The sequence below is a fragment of the Colossoma macropomum genome, unplaced genomic scaffold (assembly GCF_904425465.1).
Source record: "Colossoma macropomum unplaced genomic scaffold, Colossoma_macropomum, whole genome shotgun sequence".
NCBI lineage: Eukaryota > Metazoa > Chordata > Actinopteri > Characiformes > Serrasalmidae > Colossoma > Colossoma macropomum.
In genome coordinates, this window is record NW_023494810.1 from 23,202,714 (window position 1) to 23,225,043 (window position 22,330).

At 39.6% G+C, this 22,330-nt stretch overlaps 2 protein-coding genes across 2 annotated transcripts; one reads left to right on the forward strand and one right to left on the reverse strand.

Annotated features, from left to right (window-relative positions):
• Positions 1–2,055: 2,055 nt before the first annotated feature.
• On the forward strand, positions 2,056–9,640 carry LOC118799556 (adenosine receptor A1-like). The gene is made up of 2 exons (XM_036559504.1): positions 2,056–2,829; positions 7,721–9,640. Exons 1-2 carry the CDS (start codon positions 2,495–2,497, stop codon positions 8,367–8,369), a joined length of 984 nt encoding a protein of 327 aa, XP_036415397.1. The 5' UTR covers positions 2,056–2,494; the 3' UTR covers positions 8,370–9,640.
• A 4,874-nt stretch (positions 9,641–14,514) lies between these two features.
• LOC118799663 (bcl-2-like protein 15) lies at positions 14,515–19,258 on the reverse strand. The gene is made up of 4 exons (XM_036559638.1): positions 18,889–19,258; positions 18,238–18,350; positions 16,673–16,888; positions 14,515–16,041 (listed from the first exon to the last, which is right to left on the reverse strand). Exons 1-4 carry the CDS (start codon positions 18,992–18,994, stop codon positions 16,015–16,017), a joined length of 462 nt encoding a protein of 153 aa, XP_036415531.1. The 5' UTR covers positions 18,995–19,258; the 3' UTR covers positions 14,515–16,014.
• Positions 19,259–22,330: the final 3,072 nt, after the last annotated feature.

Sequence of the window (22,330 nt, forward strand, 5' to 3'; positions counted from 1 at the left end):
TTCTACACTGTATGACACCCAATAAAAATGGATACAAGTACAAATCTAGGGTTTGAAATGGTCGCTACAGCTAGTTTTAGCTACTTTTGTCCATTTTTGTAGATAATAGTGCGTCAGACCTTGTCAGAAACCACATACACAAGTCTATTTGTGATTAAGTGCTTGTGGATTTAGACACACAGTTTACACAGCTCTAACTGGTGAAGTCTCTGCTTCGTTTACTTGTTAGCAACATTAGCCTCATAGCTCCAGTGCAAATCTAAAGCAAACTTCAGATAGCAAATATGTGACAATTGACTACGTTTAAGTGAAGAAGAACACTGTAAATCTAATTTTCTGTCACACCAATATCTTTGGGTTGGTTGTTCAGCCTTAGCACAGAAGCACAACGGGATAAAAAATGAAGAAGTATCAAAAACAACAACAGGGTTCCTGTCAGGCTACACAATTGCTAACATGACAGCTTACCAGACACCACACTTACAGTTCTACTTTCTGTTTCTAGACAACTTGTGCAATCTTATTATTATTGACACGACACTCATCACAGAGCATCGTCTTGACAAAATATATTGTATTCTTTTGATAAGGTAAGACAAGGTAAACTGTGTGAAGCTCAGAGTCAATGGCTCACTATATCGTACTATCAAAGAGCTTTTCTCCATGTATCGCTGGTACACTGACATGAGAGAAATTATGTAATCAAGCCCAAAGGTCACTTGGTATAATGTAAACATAATGTGGGTATAATGCAAAATGGCAATAAGAATAAATGGCATGTGGGTACAAATGCAAAGCCTTAATTACATAATGACTAGTTCATGCAGGCACAGTGTAATTTGCCATATAAGGGGAGGATGTCAATTTGTCTGCTTGTTGTTTGACGCTCTAATCATATTTTTGAAAATCTGTTCTTCACGGTATGTTTTGAAGCCTAACACTGGCTTGAATGTCTTTTGAAATGTCTTTATGTCATCTCATGGAAATTTTGATGGCCTTTTGCGTAGGAATGTGCACAGTTTTGAGAAATGTTGTGCAACATTCTGGTAGAGACACATATTTAGATTTACCCTCTGATTTCTGTCAGTGATGTTCCTCCGCAAAAAGATTACTCTCCAGCTTGTTTTCATCTAAGTTGAGCAAGTCAGCTATGACACAGCAACATCTGCATTCACCATATTTCAGTGTGTCACTTTCAGTAAAGACCCATTTCATTAAAATTTTCTTCCATGAAGAGTTTGATGTAGTATGTAAACATTGTTACTGCTTGGAATGTACAGTTTACTCCTTGGTCCATACAATCTGTATATGGCTGTAAAAACAGCCTGTTCTGACGTCATTTTTTTGAAGTCACGTAAACCAACGCATTTACATATAATTCAGCCTACAGCACCTCAGCCCTGGCTTTGCCAATGAAGTTGCAAGGGATGTTTCAGCCTGGACTTTTTTCTGAATGAGGCACAATACAGGGCAGCCAATCAGAACAGCTTATTTACATATATCAGCCTCAATAATAAAAATGACCTGTTTAATTGAAAGGATTGAATAATCTCTGATAACCTTTTGGTACCTAAACCTACACAAATGTGATAAGTGGATTTTAGCGGATATAAGAATAGAATAGAATTAAAATATCTGCAGTATATAAGTATTATTATTATTTGTAAGTATCAGAATGTTGAGAACTTTCTGAAGGGCTAAATAGCTGAATACCTTAGCAATACATTCGAGTCTTTTTTCACCATGTTGACCGTTCGAAAGAATCGGTTCGTTAAGCTGAATTGATCTTTCATTTCCAATGAACGACTTCCAATTTTTTCAATGCGTTGTTTTTTCCCACACGTATTCTGACAAAAACCCCGCCCTCCTGCTCCAGGATTGGCTAATAGTAGCTCGTCTCCTGCGCTAGGATTGGGTGACAGTTTGCACAGTACTGGCAGTGATCTGATTGGCGCACTGCTTGTGAGTGTGTTGAACTACTAGCCAATGGTAGCGCAGGAAGGCGGGGCCTGTCGGAATACGGGTGGGAAAACCAAACACCGCGTCCCTCCAGCTTTGAAAAGGCACTCTGGCAGTTTGGCTTGCTTGTGTTGCTGCTGCTACCTCACTCATTGTAGTTAGTTTACTATCAGTTGTGGCTAGTTGTAGGTCCTGCTTTCGGACGATCCGCATACCATGGATGTATCCACTCGTGAACAGTCTGAAATGAGTTATCCTTAGCGGAGGGACTGGACTGAACATGACCAGACAGAGAAAGCATGTTTTCCAAATCTCCAGACAGACAGACAGACAGACAGGCAGAGAGGCAGAGTTCGCCCGGGTTTTGTTGAGTGAAGACCGGTCTGTTTTCTCTTCACCCTCGCTATGAAGGACCGTCTCGACCTCTCCGTTGCCGGAGCTCCTCGGAAACGCTTAACGGACAACTGACGAGAAAGTGAAGGAAGTTTGAAGCTCGTCCATCACCGGCTGACCTTGGTCGTCGATCTTCGCCAGGATGCCCGATGAACTGACACCTGTCCTCTACGTGGTAATGGAAGTGGCCATCGCCATCTCTTCTGTGATCGGGAACGTGATGGTGGTCTGGGCGGTGAGAATGAACCGCTCGCTGCGGGACACGACCTTCTACTTCATCGTCAGCCTGGCCCTGGCTGACATCGCGGTGGGCGCGCTGGTCATCCCGCTGGCCATCACCATCAGCATCGGGCTCACGACTCATTTCTACAGCTGCTTGCTGGTGGCCTGCACGGTGCTCGTCCTGACGCAAAGCTCCATCCTAGCTCTCCTCGCTATTGCCATTGACCGCTACCTGAGGGTCAAGATACCTATGAGGTAATGTCGAGCAAAACACCACGACCACCCTTGTCCACTACTTGTCCACTACTTGTCTAAGGTGTGCAGCAGATCAGTTTACTGTCTTTTTATTGACTGCTTTCCAAATGGTGCAGTGTCCTCTAAGTGTCCAGTGACTTTAAATGTCCTCACACAGATTTACACAAGAAAGCTGCCTTGCTTCTCTTCCAAGTTTGGCCACTGTCCACTCTGGGGTTGTTTCTTACCCTAAAAAGGATTTCCAGTGGAGAGTTCTCATTGGCAGTGTAATTAAACCTCGGAAAGTCTAGGCTTCATTTTTGGCTGGGGAAGCCTGTTTTGATTGATGGTGACTCTCCAATACTGGTAATTGATCCCCAGTAGTAACATAGTCTGATTACTAAGTAATCAGACTATGTTATCTTAGTTTTTATGGAGTAAATTAAAGAGGAGAGAACTCAGAAGTGCTGAAACAGTCTCCCATGACTATTCAGTTTGCTGAACCCATCATTCAAGGTCACGAGGACGTTGAGTGTTAACTGTTTCCTGACTTTTTTGATGGTTATCTCGGACTCGTCTGAAAACATAATCCTTTGAGGGAGTTCTTATGTGCTTATGTGAACACAACAGCTATCCTTTCATTCCAGTTTCTAAGATAGATGTATGAAAGCCATGTGAAACACCATGCTCTATTGGTTATCAGACCATCAGGGGGCTAATCAGCCAACCCGACTCTTACTGTGCTTAAAGACTGTGAGTGGTCCTGTAAAAGGTCCTGTAAAATCCACAGGGATTTTGAGCTTCAGTCTTTTTTTTCCCCTGGCAACAGAGTGTGACACAGCACCTTAGCTAACAGTGATCATTTACATCCCCAACAGGCTGCTAAGGGTGACTGGCCTGTGTGAGTTTGCTGTGGGATGTTTGCTGTGGGATGTTTGCTGTAGTGCAGTTTTCTAGCCCTCAGTCTCCGTCTTTCTAAGGCTGGACAATATGACAGTTTATCACAATAACGATATATATCATGTCACAATACAATACAGTACGCTTTTCTGAACATGTCATGCATATCAGCACTTGCAGAACACTGGCCAGCTGCAGGTTTCGTTATAAAGGGAGCAAAATGAGTCCCGTTTAACTAGATTTAGTGCAACACAGTATGCCAAATATTGAGTAAAAATTGTTGTGTTCAGTTTTTGATAGTATTTTGAAAAATGTAGCACTACTGACTTTTTTTCTCTGTTGCAACTGATCAAATAAGTATTGTGACAATTTCTTAAAGTATCACAATATTATTTTTTTGCCATATCACCTCTACATCCTCCTTAACACCCATAGGAGCCCATTTTTCCAACTCAATAGTCTAAAACAAGAGAAGCCGGATACCAGTTTTTCTTTTCTAATACTTGTATTAAAACTTTGAGTATCGATACAAAATTGTTGTCTTTAAAAACGACTAGGCTTTTAAATGAGCAATTTTAATTGAAGCATTTCACTTAAGATAAGCATTCAAAAGTTGGCTCAGTCACGATCAAACTACTCAAACAATCTATGGCCCCATAGGATGAAATGTACAGCCAACAACATCACATCTAGAATGCAAATGTGATTTTTCAAGCAAGATTGGTTATATAATTGGCTCAAGTTCATTCTCCAATATCCGCTCCAGCATTTTCTCCTGATATTAGCCTGATAACCACCTATACTGATCTGCCGTGTCAGTCTAAAACATGTAAGTGTTGATGAAGCCAGTAATGAAAGGCCAGAGGGACTGGTAATAAACTGAGCACAGGAAAAGATAGTAAGCAAATAACGATGACATCAGTTTATGACAGGAGTATAGAGTTGGTGTAGTTGAAATCACAGTTGCATTTTTTGCTACTGATCATTTTCAGTTTAAGATTACAGATGAATCACTCATATGTTTTGTCTAGATGTTTCTATTGTTCATACTAAAACATTCCCTAACTGTGAGCACAACTTTCCAAACTATTCATAAACTACATCTACATGTTCACACATTAACACTAAAAACAGCACAGAAAAAGCTAGCAAGAAGTTATATTGACATCAGACTCTATATACAGTTCATAATGATGAGCCTGATGCACAATAACAGTGACATTAGGGTATGACAGATTTTCCTCACATGCTACTTACAGCAAACACAAACAGCATGGCTGAGAGGTAGAGCTGGACTGAGGTGAGATGAAAGCAGTTTTAAAAGGAAAGCGGCCACTTTTCAGCTCTTGCAGAGAGAAGTCCAGAAAAGGCTACAGCCTGATCTCTCGCATATTGATTCCGATGGAATAAAACAGAATTTGCTTCTCAGTAGATTTGAGGGAAGTCCGAGAAGCCAAAGGTACAACACATTGTGACATGTCAAACACAACTTCTTTCATTGATAATCTGAAACATATGCGACAACAGTTCTTGTAGGAAATCATATCATTATGTAAAGCATTTTTATCACTAAAAGTCAGTTTGATTGAAATGAGCTGCTGGAATCAAATTTAAGTACCAATTTCTATTTTTTCACTTGCAATTTTCAAAGAAAGTTTATTTAAACGTAGCTACAGTCATGTTGAAGTAGCATCTTGATCAATAACATTTTTGCTTATTATTGCCATTTTTTAAAATAATGTTATTAACTCATGAGACTTTTTGCCATACGGTACAATATACAGTACTTTTAGGGTGCTGTAATCCCTAGACAGTGTGAGAACAACTTTCCAAACCATTTCATAATCTTCCCCAGAAGCATGTGAACACACCTTGTTACCAAGCGTCATGTGCATTCCTGTAATCCAAATCTATTGGCAAGTTTTCCAAGAAGGGCCTTGATTTCCATGGAAATTTGTTAATCTGAGCAGATGCCGCACCTTACTTTCAATTTGTGTGAATTGCTTCCTTACAACCATGTTAACGGCCTCACCTAGGTCAGTAAACATTAGGCCTAATTTTAACGGGATGAGCAAGGCTGCTTAAACTGAAACTGTGAATGTGTTGAATGACTGTGGATCAGATGAAGTTTCGTTTGTCTGTATTTGGTCTGCAGTTTATTTGATCTGTAGATCTGGTACAGAAATGTGTGCTTGAAATGTTTTAAGTGTAGTCTGCTCATAGCTGACTTCACTGAAGTAAATATAGTTAGGTGCTTGTTTCACCAGTGACAATTTAATGGCCGAGTGAGTAGCACGCTCCGTTGCCCTTGTTTGTATTGCATGAAAATAGCTTGCAAAGTCTCTGAGGGACTGAAATTGAATTTAGGCGTAAGTGTTTTAGAGCATGGAGTATAGTGTATCACTGCCCTGGAGTAACTTAAGTACTTCTCAGGATTCATGTAATTTACTCCAGACAAGTGATAAAGCTTAGACCAGAGATTCCACCTCAGAAACTGTTTGACGCTGACTGATTAAACTAGTGGAATCAGGTGCTCCTGCTTGTTTGGAATACAAACCTGTTTAGAACAGTTTTCACCGACACTGCTCCTGGTGATCTACTTTACTGCAGATGAGTGGTCTTGGAGATTTTCTGTCCTGCAGAGTTTAGTTCCAACCTGCATCTAACATGCTGCCTCCTGCCCCTACCTAGACTAATGCATCTCATCTAACGAGTCAAGGAGCTTCTGAAGAAGTGAGTGTGGCAGTTTGTGGTTTAAGCTACAGTCCACAGGAAGGTAGATCTCCAGGACCAGGATTGATGACCACTGCTGCAGACATAAGCTCCAACCCAAATTGACCCCACCCCGAATCCATCTATCTATTGAAGTCTTTGATTAACTGAATGAGGTGTGTTAGATTTGGGTTGGAGGTGAAAGCTGCAGGAAAGTAGATCTCCAGGAGCAGCGTTAGCGACCACTGGTAACCGCTCATGACAGTCAAGACAGGACGAGTTATGTTCTTTTTTAATAAGGCATGCAGTTGTTTCAAGTGCTGACAATATCTACAGTATGCTCAGAGAAGCGTATTGTGATGTATTATGATATATATTTTTTTAATTTTTAAAAATCTCAGTATGACAAAACATATTGCCCTTCTCTACTTAAACATAATCACAATGTTACGTAAAAAAAGAGTGAATTTTTAATTGACTTTTAGAATCATGCTTTTAAGCATGAGTGTCCAAACCTGGTCCAGGAGATCTCCCACAGTGGAGAGCAATATTTAGGTGCCCCTGAAAGCCTTCATTACCTGGATGATAGGGGCTGGAGCTAAACACTGTAGGATGGTAGATTTCCAAAACCAGGATTGGGCACCCCTGCCTTTAACCAAAAAGTAAACTGTAAATCATTTTAGGCAAAACCTAGTCTTTAAACCAAAAAAGCCACTTTAACATACATTAAGCTGAGTGCTGCAAAAAAACTCAATTGAGCATGTCGGGTGTCACTGTACTCACGGCTCTTTCAATGCGATTTTGGAGATCATACAGTGTTGTTGGGAGTGGCACATAAACAGAATCCTTAACGTACTCCCACAAAAAAAGTCACACGGCGTGAGATCTGGTGACGCTAGTGACCTTTTTCTTGGAACTGTTGGTATCAATGACGAATGCTCTGAGCTGTTGGAGGTTCACTGCCATACTGACAGTCAGAAACTCTATGATCCCCTCTTTCAATCGGTATGTGATTGGTTCCTAAGCACCTCACGATTATAAAAATATGGCGCTTTGAAATCAGAAATATCTTTTTGAATCATCCTGTATGTATTAACGTAAGTATTAGTAAATAGATGTTTTATATTAACAAACTTTCAAGTAATTTACTGCATAATTGTGAAAATCAAGCATTGCTTGGAAAATTTCAAAAGAAGTCAAAGTATCCTCAAACTTATGAGTATCAGTGTCATTCTACAAAGCTCTTGGAACCGAAGTGCCTTAGCTGTTGTTGTTTTCCTTTCCCTGCCCTGTTCTGCAGCTATAAGCGGGTGGTGACACCGAAACGAGCCGGGACAGCGGTGGTCGTATGCTGGATGGTGGCCATCATTGTGGGCCTGACTCCTATGTTGGGCTGGAACAACTTGGCGAAGGTAACCAACAACTCCGCCAACCTACTTATCACCTGCCGGTTTGAAACAGTCATCAGCATGGAGTATATGGTCTACTTCAACTTCTTCGGCTGGGTGCTGCCCCCACTTGTCCTAATGCTGCTTATATATGCGGAGATCTTCTACATGATCCACAAACAGCTTAATAAGAAAGTGACGGCCAGCCAGACTGACCCCAGCCGTTATTATGGCAAAGAGTTGAAACTGGCCAAATCTCTCGCTCTTGTGCTATTTTTGTTTGCTATTAGCTGGCTGCCACTGCACATTCTAAACTGCATCACTCTCTTCAGCCCAAACTTGGAGAAAAAGATCCTCATCTACATCGCTATTTTGCTTAGTCACGGCAACTCAGCTGTCAACCCCATTGTGTATGCCTTCCGCATCAAGAAGTTCCGCAACGCTTTCCTCAAGATCTGGAAGCAGTACTTCTGCTGCAGGGAAATGTCCCGTCAGGCCAATCGAGGCAGCCAGCGAAGGGAGAGCCAGGAGAGGAGAGTGAGACGTAACATTGACATTTGATCCCACACTGGAGCCTTGGGGTACACCCCTGTCTAGTAGGAGGTCTGCTATGGTGATTATTTTTGGTGGACGTCTTCATGGGAATGAAGTGTGGGTGAGCTGCTGTCAGTTTATCCTTAGCATCTAGGCCAGTGACCCTATGATGTTTTGACCCCACACTGTAAAATAATATTCTGTTATATTCAAGCTAACGTTGAGACCAAACATCAACCATGGCATTTCCCCCGAAATATTCACTATAGTCACATAGTCAATGGTGCGATGAATGTAGCCCACCATCTGTGAAGGCCCATCAAATATATGAAAACTGCCTGTTTTAGTGGAAGCGCCACACAGTCCAAATGGCATTCATTTGTGGCAAGCACTGGTTCTGATGAGACTCGCAAGCCTTACTGCAACTACTGTGAAGTGCTTTAAACCACAACAGGCATTAACTAGACAAAGTGTCAGAGTTGGCTTGGGGAAATGTCAGTAAGCCACCTGTCCTGCATTTTATTACATGTTTCTTTTGAGTCAGTGGCACTGCAGTATTAAGAGTCATACCTTTTATGAGTCTGAACTAGATCTTCTTGTGGAAGGACACGGAGAACACGATTTGATGAAGTAACGTTTTCAACTGACAAATCCAATTCCTTGGAAGATGAATGGTTTTATTAGAGCGGCGAATTGCAATTTATCGCGCTCCATAATCATAAACAGACAAACATGCAGTCAAGACGATTGCTTCCTTTGCCTTAAACAGAACTTTGATCTGCTTGATCCACTCCTTTGCTGCTTGAAATGAAATTTCAGTCATGTTTTACAAATATTTTTATTTTATCTAATGTTTATTATGATTTGTTGCCAGAAAAGGTTTACTCATCTCATTTGTATTACAGCTGTGACTACAGTAAGCACTGGAAGATGCAGTAGAGTAACTCGGCAGTTAATAATATTTTTTTCGTATCTTCTTGTATGTAAGTGTCCAAGTCTAACAGCTACCTTGTATAATGTATTGGAAGCGCACCACTTGATCATACCTTGCTTGATTATCTTTTTGAGGAACGGTTATGAGCATAATGTGCTTAACTGTAGACCAACCAAGCATTTGATATCTGTAATGCTTTGAGCAGGAGAACCGAGAAGCAAGTGTGAAACAACAGACAAGACAGAACCATGAATAAACCTAGTTTGAACGATATTAACCAAGATGGCTGGTATTGTTTTTATGTTCAGCCAATAACCCATACTGTGATGCTCAGCTCGCAAGGAGCAGTACCTTGTACTATATATCTGAACAGTGGTAACTTTATCAAAGAACGTTAAAAAATACTATTATTCACAGTTAATGTGATAAAAGAATCTGATCCAGTCAAAAATTGTGGTTCAGTCACCAAACAGTAAAACTGATGTGTTCAAATCTGAGTTTACTTACTAAATGCACAAAAAGTACCTTGTTTGTATGCTTTTTTGTCACAAAGACTACATTGCTTTGCTGCCCAATGAAGATTAAGAGCAGTAACTAAGCAGTAAGTTCTGTTGTTGTCCATCCAAACCATTGAAGTGATGCACTCATGACTGATGTACACTCATTGGCCACTTTATTTGGCTGCATCTACATTAATTGTCCAATTTATTAGACCCAGTTACCATATTCAGTTCTGTGCAAAAGTCAGAGACCACACCTTTGTTTATTTAATTTCCAGTCGAGTGGCCATTAAAGGCAAATTATTTATTTTTCAGTGTTGAAAAAAACAGGAAAAATGTGTTTAAAAGATGTTACACAAAAGTCTTCATCAAGTGTATCAAATATATCAGTATTTTTATCAGTATTTTCCACACTAAAAATTGTGATATTAAATTTAGTTGAGGCTGGCAATTTGTCCAGGGTGTATCCTGCCTTCCGCCTAATGACAGCTGGGATAGGCTCTAGCACCCCACCGCGACCCAGAAGGATAAGCGGTTTAGATGATGTATGTATGTATGTATGTATGTGTGTATGTATGAAGGCCTGGAGGATGACTAACATAAACCATGCAACAAGAGATGTGCTATCATCTCTGACACCGTACTGTGATGTATTATGATATAATTTATCTCAATACGATAAAATATTGCCCTAATGCCTTCCTCCACTTAACCAGACACAATATTAAGTAAAAAAAGAATGAATTTTTAATTGACTTTTACAAAACCCTTTTCCTGAAAAGTTGGAACAATTTGTAAAATGCAATAAAAACAAGTATCTGTGATTTAATTCTCTTGAAATTTTAAAGTACAAAGAAAAGATTTCCCAGGTTTTCACTGACCAACTTAATTGTATTTTGTGAATATAAAGAAATTTTGAATTTGATGGCTGTAACGCTTAAAAAAAAAAGTTAGAGGTAAAATAAGAGTGAAAAGTTTGCAGAATATTGACATCACACTGTAACATGAAACATTCCACAACAAGCAAGTGAATTAGTAGCAAGTGAGGGTATCATGATTGGTTATGAAAGGAGCATCCACAAAAGGCTCAGTCTTTCGTCAGATAGTTCAAAAAGAACATTTCTCAGTGCAAGATCGCAAAGAATTTAGGCCGTTCACCATCTACCCTTCATAATATTGTGAAAAGATTCAGGGAATCCAGAGCAATCTCAATCCGTATAGGGCAAAGCCGGAAACCATTGTTGAATGTGCATGACCTTCAGGCCCTCCGATGGCATTGCATAAGAAACTGTCGTGCTACTGTGTTAAATATGGCCACATGGGGTCGGAAGTACTTCGGAAAACCATTGTCACTAAACACACTCTGCCCCAGCATTAAGTGACACAACGTGAAACTTCTAGCATGCAAGGAGAAAGCCATACATCAATTCTATGCAGAAACACTGCTGAGTTCTCTGGGCCTGAGCTCATCTCAGAAGGTCCAAAAGACTGGGAATTTGTGCTGTGTGCAGCTTGTTTTTGGGAAAAATGGATGTTGCTCTGTGCCAAAGACTAAAGGGACTGTCCAGATTTTTATCAGTGAAAAGTGCAAAAGCTACCATCTATCGTAGTATGGGGCACATCAGTGCCCATGACATGCATGGCTTGCATATATGTGAAGGTACCATTGACGAGGAGGCGTCTATAGAGAGATTAGGATTTTCGAGAGACACATACTGCCGTCAAGAAGATGTCTTGACAATGCCAGGCCTCATTCACCATATTCTACACAGCGTGGCTTCATAGACACAGAGTGTGTGTGCTTGCCTGGCCTGCCTGCCATCCAGATCTGTCTCCTGTTGAAAATTTATTGCGCACCATGAAGAATCAGATAAAGACGACCATGGACTGTTGAGCAGCTAAAGTCTGGTATTATGCAAGAACGGGCAAAAATTCTGTTTTGCAGGCATCAAATTCAAAATTTGTTTATATTTACAAAACACAATTAAGTTGGTCAGTGAAAACATTGGTAATCTTTTCTTTTTATGTTTGTCAGTTAAATAAAGTTTCAAGAGAATTAACAAATCACAGATTCTTGTTTTTATTAGATTTCTTGTATTTTATGAAATGTCCCAACTTTTCTGAAAATAGGGTTTGTACAAGGTGGACCAATAAAGTAGGAGTATCTAATAGAGTGGACAGTGAGTATTTAAAACTCCAGCAGAACTACTGAATCTGATCCAGCACAAGTAATACCTGCTCTGTGGTGGTCTTTTTGGGGGGGTTCCTAACTGTTGAAGAACAGGGTACAGAAAGGCTAACAAATTCTTTAGGGAATCATAATGTTGAAATTACAAAGTGCACCTATATTAGGGATATAACAATACAATATATGGTATTGTCTTGAATTGTACCACAGCGTATTGCATTGTATTGTATCATATTGTTGAACTGTGACTAGTATGTTAGCTATTGGCTAATTTCTTAGCTTTGGGGGGGGGGGTAACATTATCTTGTAGCTATAACATTAGACTGGGAAGTCTATAAAGCACACCCGTCTAAAATTTTTGCTATTTTTTTAAAATATATAGAATTTAGACACTATTTTATTGTTTCGAATTGAGGTATGAACTGAATGTGAGTTCAAACCCTGAAAAACAGCCTCAGACCATTATCCCTCCGCTACCAAACTTTACTGTTGGCACTATGCATTCTGATAGGTAGTGTTCTCCTGGCATCCGTCAAACCAGATTTGTCCATCAGACTGCCAGAGAGTGAAGCATTCCTCACTCCAGAGAACAAGTCTCTACTGCTCCAGAGTCCAGTGGTGGTCTGCCACTCCAGCTGACGCTTTATAATGCTTTGAACTCTTGCCTGAGGTGTTGTTGCTTCTAGATACTTCCATTTCACTATAATAGCACTTACAGTTGACCGGGGCAGATATAACAGGGCAGAAAATTCTGACTGGTGGCAAAAATGGCATCCTATGACAGGTCCACATTTAAAGTCACTGAGCTCAATGATCAATCTACTGCCAATCTGATGATCAATTCTACTGCCAGTGTTTGTCTATGGAGATTGCATGGCTATGTGCTTGATTTTATACACCAGTGGGTGTGGCTAAAACACCAAAACATAAGTTAAATGCTAAATTAGGAGGAGCGTTCACATACCACCTGCCAATGGACTTGATAAAATGACAATGAGTGTAGATACAAGATAGATGTATGTAATACAGTGGCCCATGAGTGTATATATGTGCAATGTTAATTGTATATCTACAAAATATGTGGCTGAGCAGCGACAGAACTCCCTTTCATTTTAGGCATATTTACAGCCACTTCCTTTCTCAGGCCAGTTCAGTTCTCACCACATATCTACTTCCAAATCTCAGCTTCCTTAAAGCTGCTGCATCATAGCTGTTTGCTTAAGATGTATCTGTTAAGATGTGCCTCTGTTTAATAGCAGCACAGAAACACTACTAAGCTTTATTTAGGTGGTTAATAACACGAAGGACCAGCATTACACTGAGAATACGATGAGTTTAAGTCCTATAAAAAGTTTAAAATGGCAAAGGTCAGCAGTCAGGGAGATCCTCAACTTTGCATTTGACATCATGCAGGTTGCTCAGCTGATCCAAGTTCCCATAGTACCCCTCAGAACCGTGTGCCTGTCATGTTCTTTCACATGACTCAAGGACTCAAATATACTCAGTCTGGAACCCTCAAGTCTTTCTCCTAGTACAAACAACATGACACAGCTACTAGTTTCATTACGCAGAGCTCATTTCATTTCAGTATTTATGCATATTTAAATGGATAAGATGTCAACAAAGTAATTCAGAGTGGTTTGGTGTCAAATGCATCATTTAGCGTTTAGTCTAGCGGTGGTTATAGAAACCAAACAACCGAAGAATTAAATGTGTCTAGATGTTACATCACTGGTTAGGAGTACTTTTACCATAGTTTTGCGTTTAGGTTTTGGCCTAAAATGTATTTTCTAAAATCTGTTTATGGTGGAGAGATATATGCAGGCAAAATAGTCCCCAAAGAGCCCACAAATCTGGGTCAGCAAGTTTCTCTACAATTAACCAGTTCACATCAAACCACTTTGAATTACTTTGTTTACATCTCAACCACTGCATTATGTGAAAAATTTGAAAAAGCTGTGACAGCTAGTTAAGACATAACAGGAAGCATTTCTGTAATATCTTCTTAAAACCATCTTCACTTAAGTGGAATTCAGTGCAGAGTATGGTGACTGGGCCTTGCTTTCACTTCCATCAGAAAATCAGGTTGTAGGGCTGAATTTCTTATCTTGTTGACACTTTTCATTTCAGCTATTAGCGTCACGTCTTTCACAAAAATCCAGGTAAGCCATGAGGTTATTCATAAATGCTGCTCATTTGATTATCCATCCAAGCATGACTGGATTTTTGAAGCCAACATACTGAAATTTGGCCACAAGGTGTGAGATTTTGTCAAACGTGTTTGGTATGTGTAACGCTGGCTGTGAATTATTCAATATTGGCTATAAATGTATCAGTTTTGCTCTGATTAATACTGTTGCGGAAACAATCCTTTCTTCTTGACCAATATTGGATGTGACTATTCCTGCTAGAGCTTCTGCACACAGAGAAAAGCTATAGTTAATCAGTATGGTGCTGCCCTCTTCTGTTGTCACGAAGTAAAAGCCAGTCATAATACAGCTCGTGGTAAATGTTCATGAGTCATAATAAATAATAACAAACTTTGTGTAGTATATATACACATGTCCACCTTCATTTTAGTCTTTATTGTTCATTGCAAATACAGGTTATACATATCTCTCACTTGAATTGGAATGGTTCTTGCGATTGATTTCACAAAAAAATCAGCTTAGTTCAATTAACATTCTACAAAAACAGTGACATGAGTAATACAGCACCTTCTGGAACTAAAACAGTGACTTTATAATGTATTCTGAGCAGTGCATAATTTTAAGACACCTATTGTAGTGGTACATGTAGCAAACCACAACACCCTAAAATTACTGTCCTAGAACCTACTGAAAACAGCATCAATATCAACTTAGTTTTCTCGACATTCCCTATGTACATCACCATAAGTGGAATTCCACTGATTTTTCAAAATTTTCAAAATGCAGAATTCAGTTATTTAGATGTAAACAAAGCCATTCAGAGTGTTTTAAATGTGAAATTATGTGTCGTAGCGAAACTCGGCCAACTCAGATTCCCTTATAATTGTAGTGATAAGAATTTTAGGTACTATCCATAACAACTGCACATGGAGTTTTTACATGTGATGTGTGAGAAAATCAAGAACATCTGTCATGTGGGCAGGGGCACCCAAAGTTTGTATATGACTGTATCTCACTGCTATGAATGTACTTGACAAAAAGACATTTTAGGCCAAAATCTCATCTCAAAACTATTGCAAAACAATACCTCAGCAATCAAGCAGTTTGTGTTTATGTAACAGCTGTCTGTGAGATGGCTTTTGGATACATCTAGTTCCTATCACCATTACTGTAAACAATTTTGACTCAGTAAGTTTCTGCAGAATGGAACTTTTTTCCACATCAACCCACTCTGAATGCCTTAGCTGACATCTTAACCACTTATTTAAGCAGAGATTTTGAAAAATCAGTGGAATCCCCCTTTATTTTATCTTATTTCTATACCTTATTAATTTGTGATTATACATAATCCCCCCACACATTGATTAAAACAGCATTTTTCAAGAGCAATCCAAAAGTCATTATGCCCTTGATAAAATACAGTGCATACATTTTGTTTGAAAGAACATTGTGCAAATAGACAGATAATATTTCCCCCTTTTTAAATAAAACATTGTGTATAATGTTAAATTTTCAATACTTAACTAATAACTAAGTTCTTTTCTTCTGATCAGTTAAAATCATAATGAACGGATTCATTAGTTGCATTGTAATTCAAGTGATGTCACAAGTACTGGTTGTAGTAAAGGGAGGTAAAGACAAAACACGATTCCAAAGGCTATCGATTCGATAAAGGTACTGATTCCAAGGGCTTTAAAAGTGCACTATAAAACACACACTAGATCACACACAATACATACTGGATATAAACTCACTTGGCTCACTGTTTGTATGGCTTAAATAAACAGCATTTTGGATATCATTGGTTTATGGGGTTACTTCATCTTGCATTCCACAGCTGAAATTCCTGAGAAAGGCACGCCTCTTCCAATTCAACAGTTCAGGTAATCCTAGAGCTCAATCAGTCACAGGAAAAAGAGGCTTTTTCCTAAAAAATAAAAAAAAGGGAAGGGAAAAACTACTTGTTTATTATTTACAGTTGACATCCTGTGTGTGTACAAAAGGTAAAATTAAACATACCCAAAGCAGACTGCAAATCAGCATGCACTTGTTTTTAATAATTTAATAAAAATATTACTATATTCACATGTACTGTACCAGTTGAAAACACAGTATCGCAGTGCTTTGTTACAAAGTGACGACCTTTCTTCATGTGTTGCAACTTTGTCAACTAGGTCAAAAGTGAGCAAATGAAAAACTCTGCTAGGCAAACCCAGTCAGGTTTTATTACAGGGGTGGTTTGGAGTCTGTAAATTTGTAGAAATGACTCAGAGCGTTTGAGGTGCCAAGGATGTACTTTAATAATGAATATTACATTAGGTTGTATTTTTCTTTCAGTTTCATTTTCAGTAGTTTTGAGCCTTCCCATACTATAGGATAGAAAGAACAATGGGGGCATCATGTCTCTTTAACACCTCAAGGATAACTAAATGGCCCACTGCAGACATCTGAATCCACATGATAAAAAAAAATACATTCTATAGATATACTGAGTGGTTAAATCAATTTGTTTAGTGATTTTTGTTAAACATCAAGGGCCTATGAAAAAAAGGACTAACCCAGCCTCCCTGCTGAATGATCCAACTGGCCAGCCGGTTGTTGACGAAGCTGACCACAGCTTCCTGGACTCCGGTAACGTCGGGGCAATTCTTCTTCATGTAAAGAGCAAGTGTGATTGTAGCCTTCAAGAGATGCTTCTCAGGAACAACCTCTGCTCTCTCTGCCACCCACATCTTACTCAGGCTGTCCACGCCATTACTGAAAGCAGTCACCACCTGAAACCAAAGTGCCAATCAGTTTGTATTACTTGGCCTACTTAAAGAGTATTCCACAAATTTTTCAATTTCATTCAGGGTGGTTTGGTGTGAAATGCTCTGCTCTAGAAAAACACACAAAGTCAGAACTGTTCACAGTGGTGGTGATGGGAACTAGACATCTGAAGCATTTAATGCCTCTAAAAGCTTCCTATTGAAGTTATTATATGAAATGGTTATGACTATGCTGCTTGAGACATTGTTTTACAGTAGTTTAGTGAGAAGCTTTTGGCCTAAAACATATGTTTTTCAAGTCCATTCCTGGTGGAGAGGTACATGGGGGACATTATAAGGGAAAAAAGTCCCAAATTCAACTTGTATTCTTAAATTTACCACTATGTACCATCGTCAGCATTATATATAAAAATGTGTCAGTTCACTGGTCATTTTGGATGACTATATTGGATGACATTGTGACCCCAGGTTCGTATCATCACCACCACTGTAAGGAAAACTAAGTCAGTAAGTTTCTGTACAATGAACCATTTCATATTAAACCACTCAGAATGTTGTCGTCTACACCTCAATCATTGAATTATGAAGAAATTTTGAAAAATCTGTTATCAGTTTGATATGATTTTGAAAAGTTGTCATTGTAAAATAAGATATGAATGAATTTACAGACTACTTGTAGCATAAAAAGTCGATTAGCTTGCTAGTGTGCTTTGTGTGCAATGACGAACAAAAACACAATCACTATGCATAACACTGAAATGATGAAGAGCAGCAAAACAGTTCCAGGCATGTTTTCAGATTCCATGCCTCCTGATTTTTTTAAATTAGTATGTGAAGGAAACAATAGCACAACTATGAGAACATTGCTTCATTTTAGAGCTGCTAAAATCAATTCTTCCATCTTGTTCCACACTTAAAAAGTTCTTTAGTAAAGACAACGGTTCTATATAGAACCACGAACACTCAAAGAATCATTGGCATGCTTCTATGGCTCTTTGCACAGTGAAATGGTTCTTCGGATTGATGGGGAATGTGTTGTACATGGTCCTATATAGAACTTTAGGAGGGTTGTAACACCAAAAATAGGGTTCTTCTGTTGTTCCATGCTTGCCATCGTAACCGTAGTGGAACGCTTATTGGTGCTAAATAGAACCATGTTCAATACAGAACCATATACAGTTCATTCTCCATCAGAACCATTTCACTATCCCTAGCACCATTTAAGCAGGCAAATAGTTCTTTGAGTGTTCATGATTCTATACAGAACCACTGTCTTTACAGAAGAACCTTTAAAGAACCAAGGCCATGGCTGTGCCAGGAAATTTTGGTCATACTGTGAAAATGTATAAAATGACCTGCTGCTTCGAGGCTGTCCGGACTTCTTTAATGAGTGGCTGGATCACAGTCTCGTCGTACAGATCTCCCAGCTGTCTGAGCTTTTCAGCTATCTTCATTGCGTCGGCATTTTCTGGTAGGAATACATGAGAACACAGGGGCAGGTCTGACACAGCTGTCTACGCTGTTTTTCAGAAGTGAAAGGAAAGGAAGACGAAAGTATGCCAAGCGTCTATCATATCTAGCATTTCACCCTTTAACCTGAAGAAATGTTTACCATCTACTCAGAAACGTACCTTGTAACTTGGCTACTAAACGTAGCGTTGTAGCCAGTAACTGATATTTAATGAATTAATTAACGGTCAAAAGGTACTTTTTCACTCAGACACCAGCTACTGACAGCTGGAAGCTAGTGGTTAGTTCGAAGGTTAAGGCTAGAAAGTAGCTAAGTTGGCTTATATAGTGCACCAGTTCTGGCGCCTCAGGATTCAAATCCGAATAAGAAGCCAACTTTAGCTTCGTATACTAAGAAATAAGGGATAAAAACACTTGTCATACTCAACCTTTCATTCTAAGACGCTTTTATTAAAGCTAATAAAGCCTTTCTAACGGTAGCTAAACAGGCTGTTTGTTTCAGCAATACTTTCCTAAACGCTAACGTAGTTACTTACCGTCTTCGAGGCTACCAGGACCATCGGTTTCATATATATCCCTTTCATTCAGAAAAAGACAACTGATTATTGCGTTTGTCTGGGATTCAAAATCTTGTGGGGCCATCACTGATATCCAGAAAAGAAGCCCTCCTGTCCAGTCAGAGAGAAACGCCTGAGCCTCCCGAAGAAAGCGAGAATGTTCCTTAATGAGCTCTAACGTTAACGTTAGGTCTGTCTTTAAGAAAATGCATGTCTTATATTCTGATAGACGTCAAAGGGCTTTCCAGGGACGTAATTTCCGCGTTCTAGACCGACTGGTACCGACTCTGGTTGAACTACAGATCAGCCATTTGTTCGTTGAAAGCTGTTTCATCATCTAAACCCGCCCAACGCTGTTGCTATGCTGTGTCTTAAACCCATATTTACGCGCTTTGTCTCCGGGCTGACCAGCAGAGGGCACTGTTGCAGCAGAAATAAAGTGATAGGGGACGCCACACCCTTATGATAGAGCTATAAAAGATTTATTTTTTTTTATCATGGATAAGCCTTGAAAGTTACAAAATGAAGTCAGCGAGTCCAAAGAGGCTTCAGGAAACAAGGTAAGATGCCCTTGAGATGTTTACATTCAAACAGAATTGGGAAAATGTTTAAAAATGTGTCTTGGCAACTCCAGGTCCTGGAGGGCCACTGTCCAGCACAGTTCAGTGACTTTCCTGCTCAAACACACTCATTCAACTCATCGGTTGATTACCAGGTTAGAACAGGAAAATCACCAAAACGCGCCGGCCCCCCGGGATCTGATTTGCCCATCCTTGGTGTAAGGTGGAGGCCACTGTTCTCTTTGCTGACTAGTTTTAGTTTTATTTCCCTCAGACACTCAGAGTGATTGAAATGGTTCATTAAAATGAATTCAAACTGAGGTCCCAGATGAACGTGGAGTTAATGATAAGCATTTAATATGATCATTTGTGATGATACAAGTGAGCGTACAAAAACCTGCACACAGACACACCCACAAGAGCACTCGAAGCTGGCCAAAGGATTAATTCATGATAGGATCAGCTGGACCTTTGTAAACCTGTCCAAAACTGGACATTTCAGCTCGTATATTATTTATGTACTCCTCAGTAGCCCAGCGGCCCCCAGAGAAGAGATGGTTACTCCACAAAACCACTATTCCTGCACCCAGGCAGCCTTTATGGAGGGCCCAGTTTCACTGATGTAAAAGGGATCGCAGGTGAGCCACAGTGCATAATTTAGAATAGAGGGGGAGAAATGTTATATCTGCATATACTGCATAATCATTTGTTCTGCTCATTAATAAATAGAGCCGTCACGGTGATGAGAAAGGTTGGTAGAGACACATTTGTTAAAGCTTCAGTGTGCTTACATCTCCTTTAAAAAGTCTAATGTGTCTGGCACTAAATTATCTCTTAATAACAGAATCATAACAAGCACTTTGCCATTGATTGGTGTCCGCACATTTCCTAATTTGTTCTTTCTTTGCTATTATTTTTCATAGAACTCTGATCCAGGATTGTCCTCCTTCAGTCTTCCTGTTCTCTGGCTCTCACCATGGAGGTGGATCAGTGGAGATCATGCCATAAACAGTGAGTGCCGACACAGTAGGGTTGCAACTATATCTATCTATCTATCTATTATTTGATTGACTAATTGGCCTATTATGCCTTCTGCTGTTTCCTTTTCACTTGGCCCCCATGACAGTGCCACAGTTCAAAATTCCAACTGTGCAATCAGTGAGTTCTTCCTTTATAGCGCAACGAAACAAAAAAAAAACTGCAGTAAACAACATTTTCTGTAGGGCAGTGGTTCCCAACACTGGTCCTAAAGTACCCGCGGCCCTGCACATTTTGGTGTTTTCGCTCTCAATACACCTGATCCATCTTATCAGCTCATTAACAAGCTCTTACTGAGTTGAAGTGGGTGTGCTAGAGCAGGAAAATCACAGCACAGTAGGTACTTCAGGACCAGGGTTGGGAACCAGTGCTGTAGTGTGTTGCAATCTGTTGGAATGACTGAATGCATCATCTGAACATCATAGAATATTATAGAGTACTTTTGTTTTTAAATCAATGGAAGTAATTCAATAATCATTGTTGACAAATTTACTTTATTGACTAACCGTGGCACTCTGTGATAGACTGTGCACAAGCAATTTGATCACAGATATACCCATGCGCATTGACTGTCCCCTCACAATACTTTTGAGGCCTGTTGCAAACGGACTACCTCTGCGTCACATGAGTGATGTGGCATTGTGGTCATTGACACGTGCTGCAGAGTGGTACAGTAAGCAAGTTCTAAAGACATACTTATTCCAAATGGATAAATGGTCAAATAAAATATAATTTGTAGAAAGAGCATTGGAACATTTGTCTACCTGCAGCAGCTTTCTTACCTGTGATTGGTCAGTCGTGTCAATCCTTGTAGACCTATGGGTAAAGGTGTATGCGGCATGAAATGTTTAGCCAGCATGAGGGGAAACATAGATTCAAAGAATATTTTCTAAAAGCCAGCCCACTTCTGGGACGCACCACCGCACTGCCTTGCAGGGTATGTGAATGCTCTAAGAAATTCCAATGATTTTTCAGTATTACTGCATAAGTCAGACTTTGGGATGTAAACAAAGTCATTCAGAGTGTATTAATGTGAAATGGTGCGCTGTAGAGAATCTTACCAACTCTTTTATTTACAGTGGTGGTAATAGGAACCAGCAGTCACCATGTTTACAACTCAAATATAGCCATTTTATTTACTATTCAAAATGACCAGTGTGCCTACATGTGTCTTCTGAGTTTTTACATGTAATGGTAAAATAGTGATGAAACTAAGACTAACAAACTAAGACACGCTGCATGTACCTTTATGCCATGAATGGATTTTAAAAATACGTTTTAGGCCAAAAGCTTATCCCAAAACTATTGTAAAACAGTGTCTCAGGCAGTGTATTCGTAACCATATTGTGCAATAACTTTCACTTTTAGAGACATTGGAAGTCTGATTTCACCGTTGTGAACAATTGTGACTTTCTCTAGTTTCTAGAATCAAACTTCTCTGAATGACTTTGTTTACATCTTTGTTAACAAAACGTCCTGCGAGTCTTTAATCATGTAAATGTAAGGGCTGTTTTGGTTAGATCGCATGGAATGCTAACTCAGGGGTACAATGTGTCTTCACGACGCTCTCCACTTACGATTGGATAACCCAGGATGTCGGTTAATGGGGCCTTAGTATTATTACTCCAGTGGTCTTGATCAATATGTGTACTGTAGGGATGCACAATATATAATTTGTTATTAGTTACCACATTATTAGTCCCAGTACTGATATCAGAAGATGTAGATGAGCCCTCCAACCTTACTATGTGAGGTGACCAATCACAGTTCCAGATGAGTATTTCTGTGGATGTACTGATGAATCAAATCACATGATCAAAAAG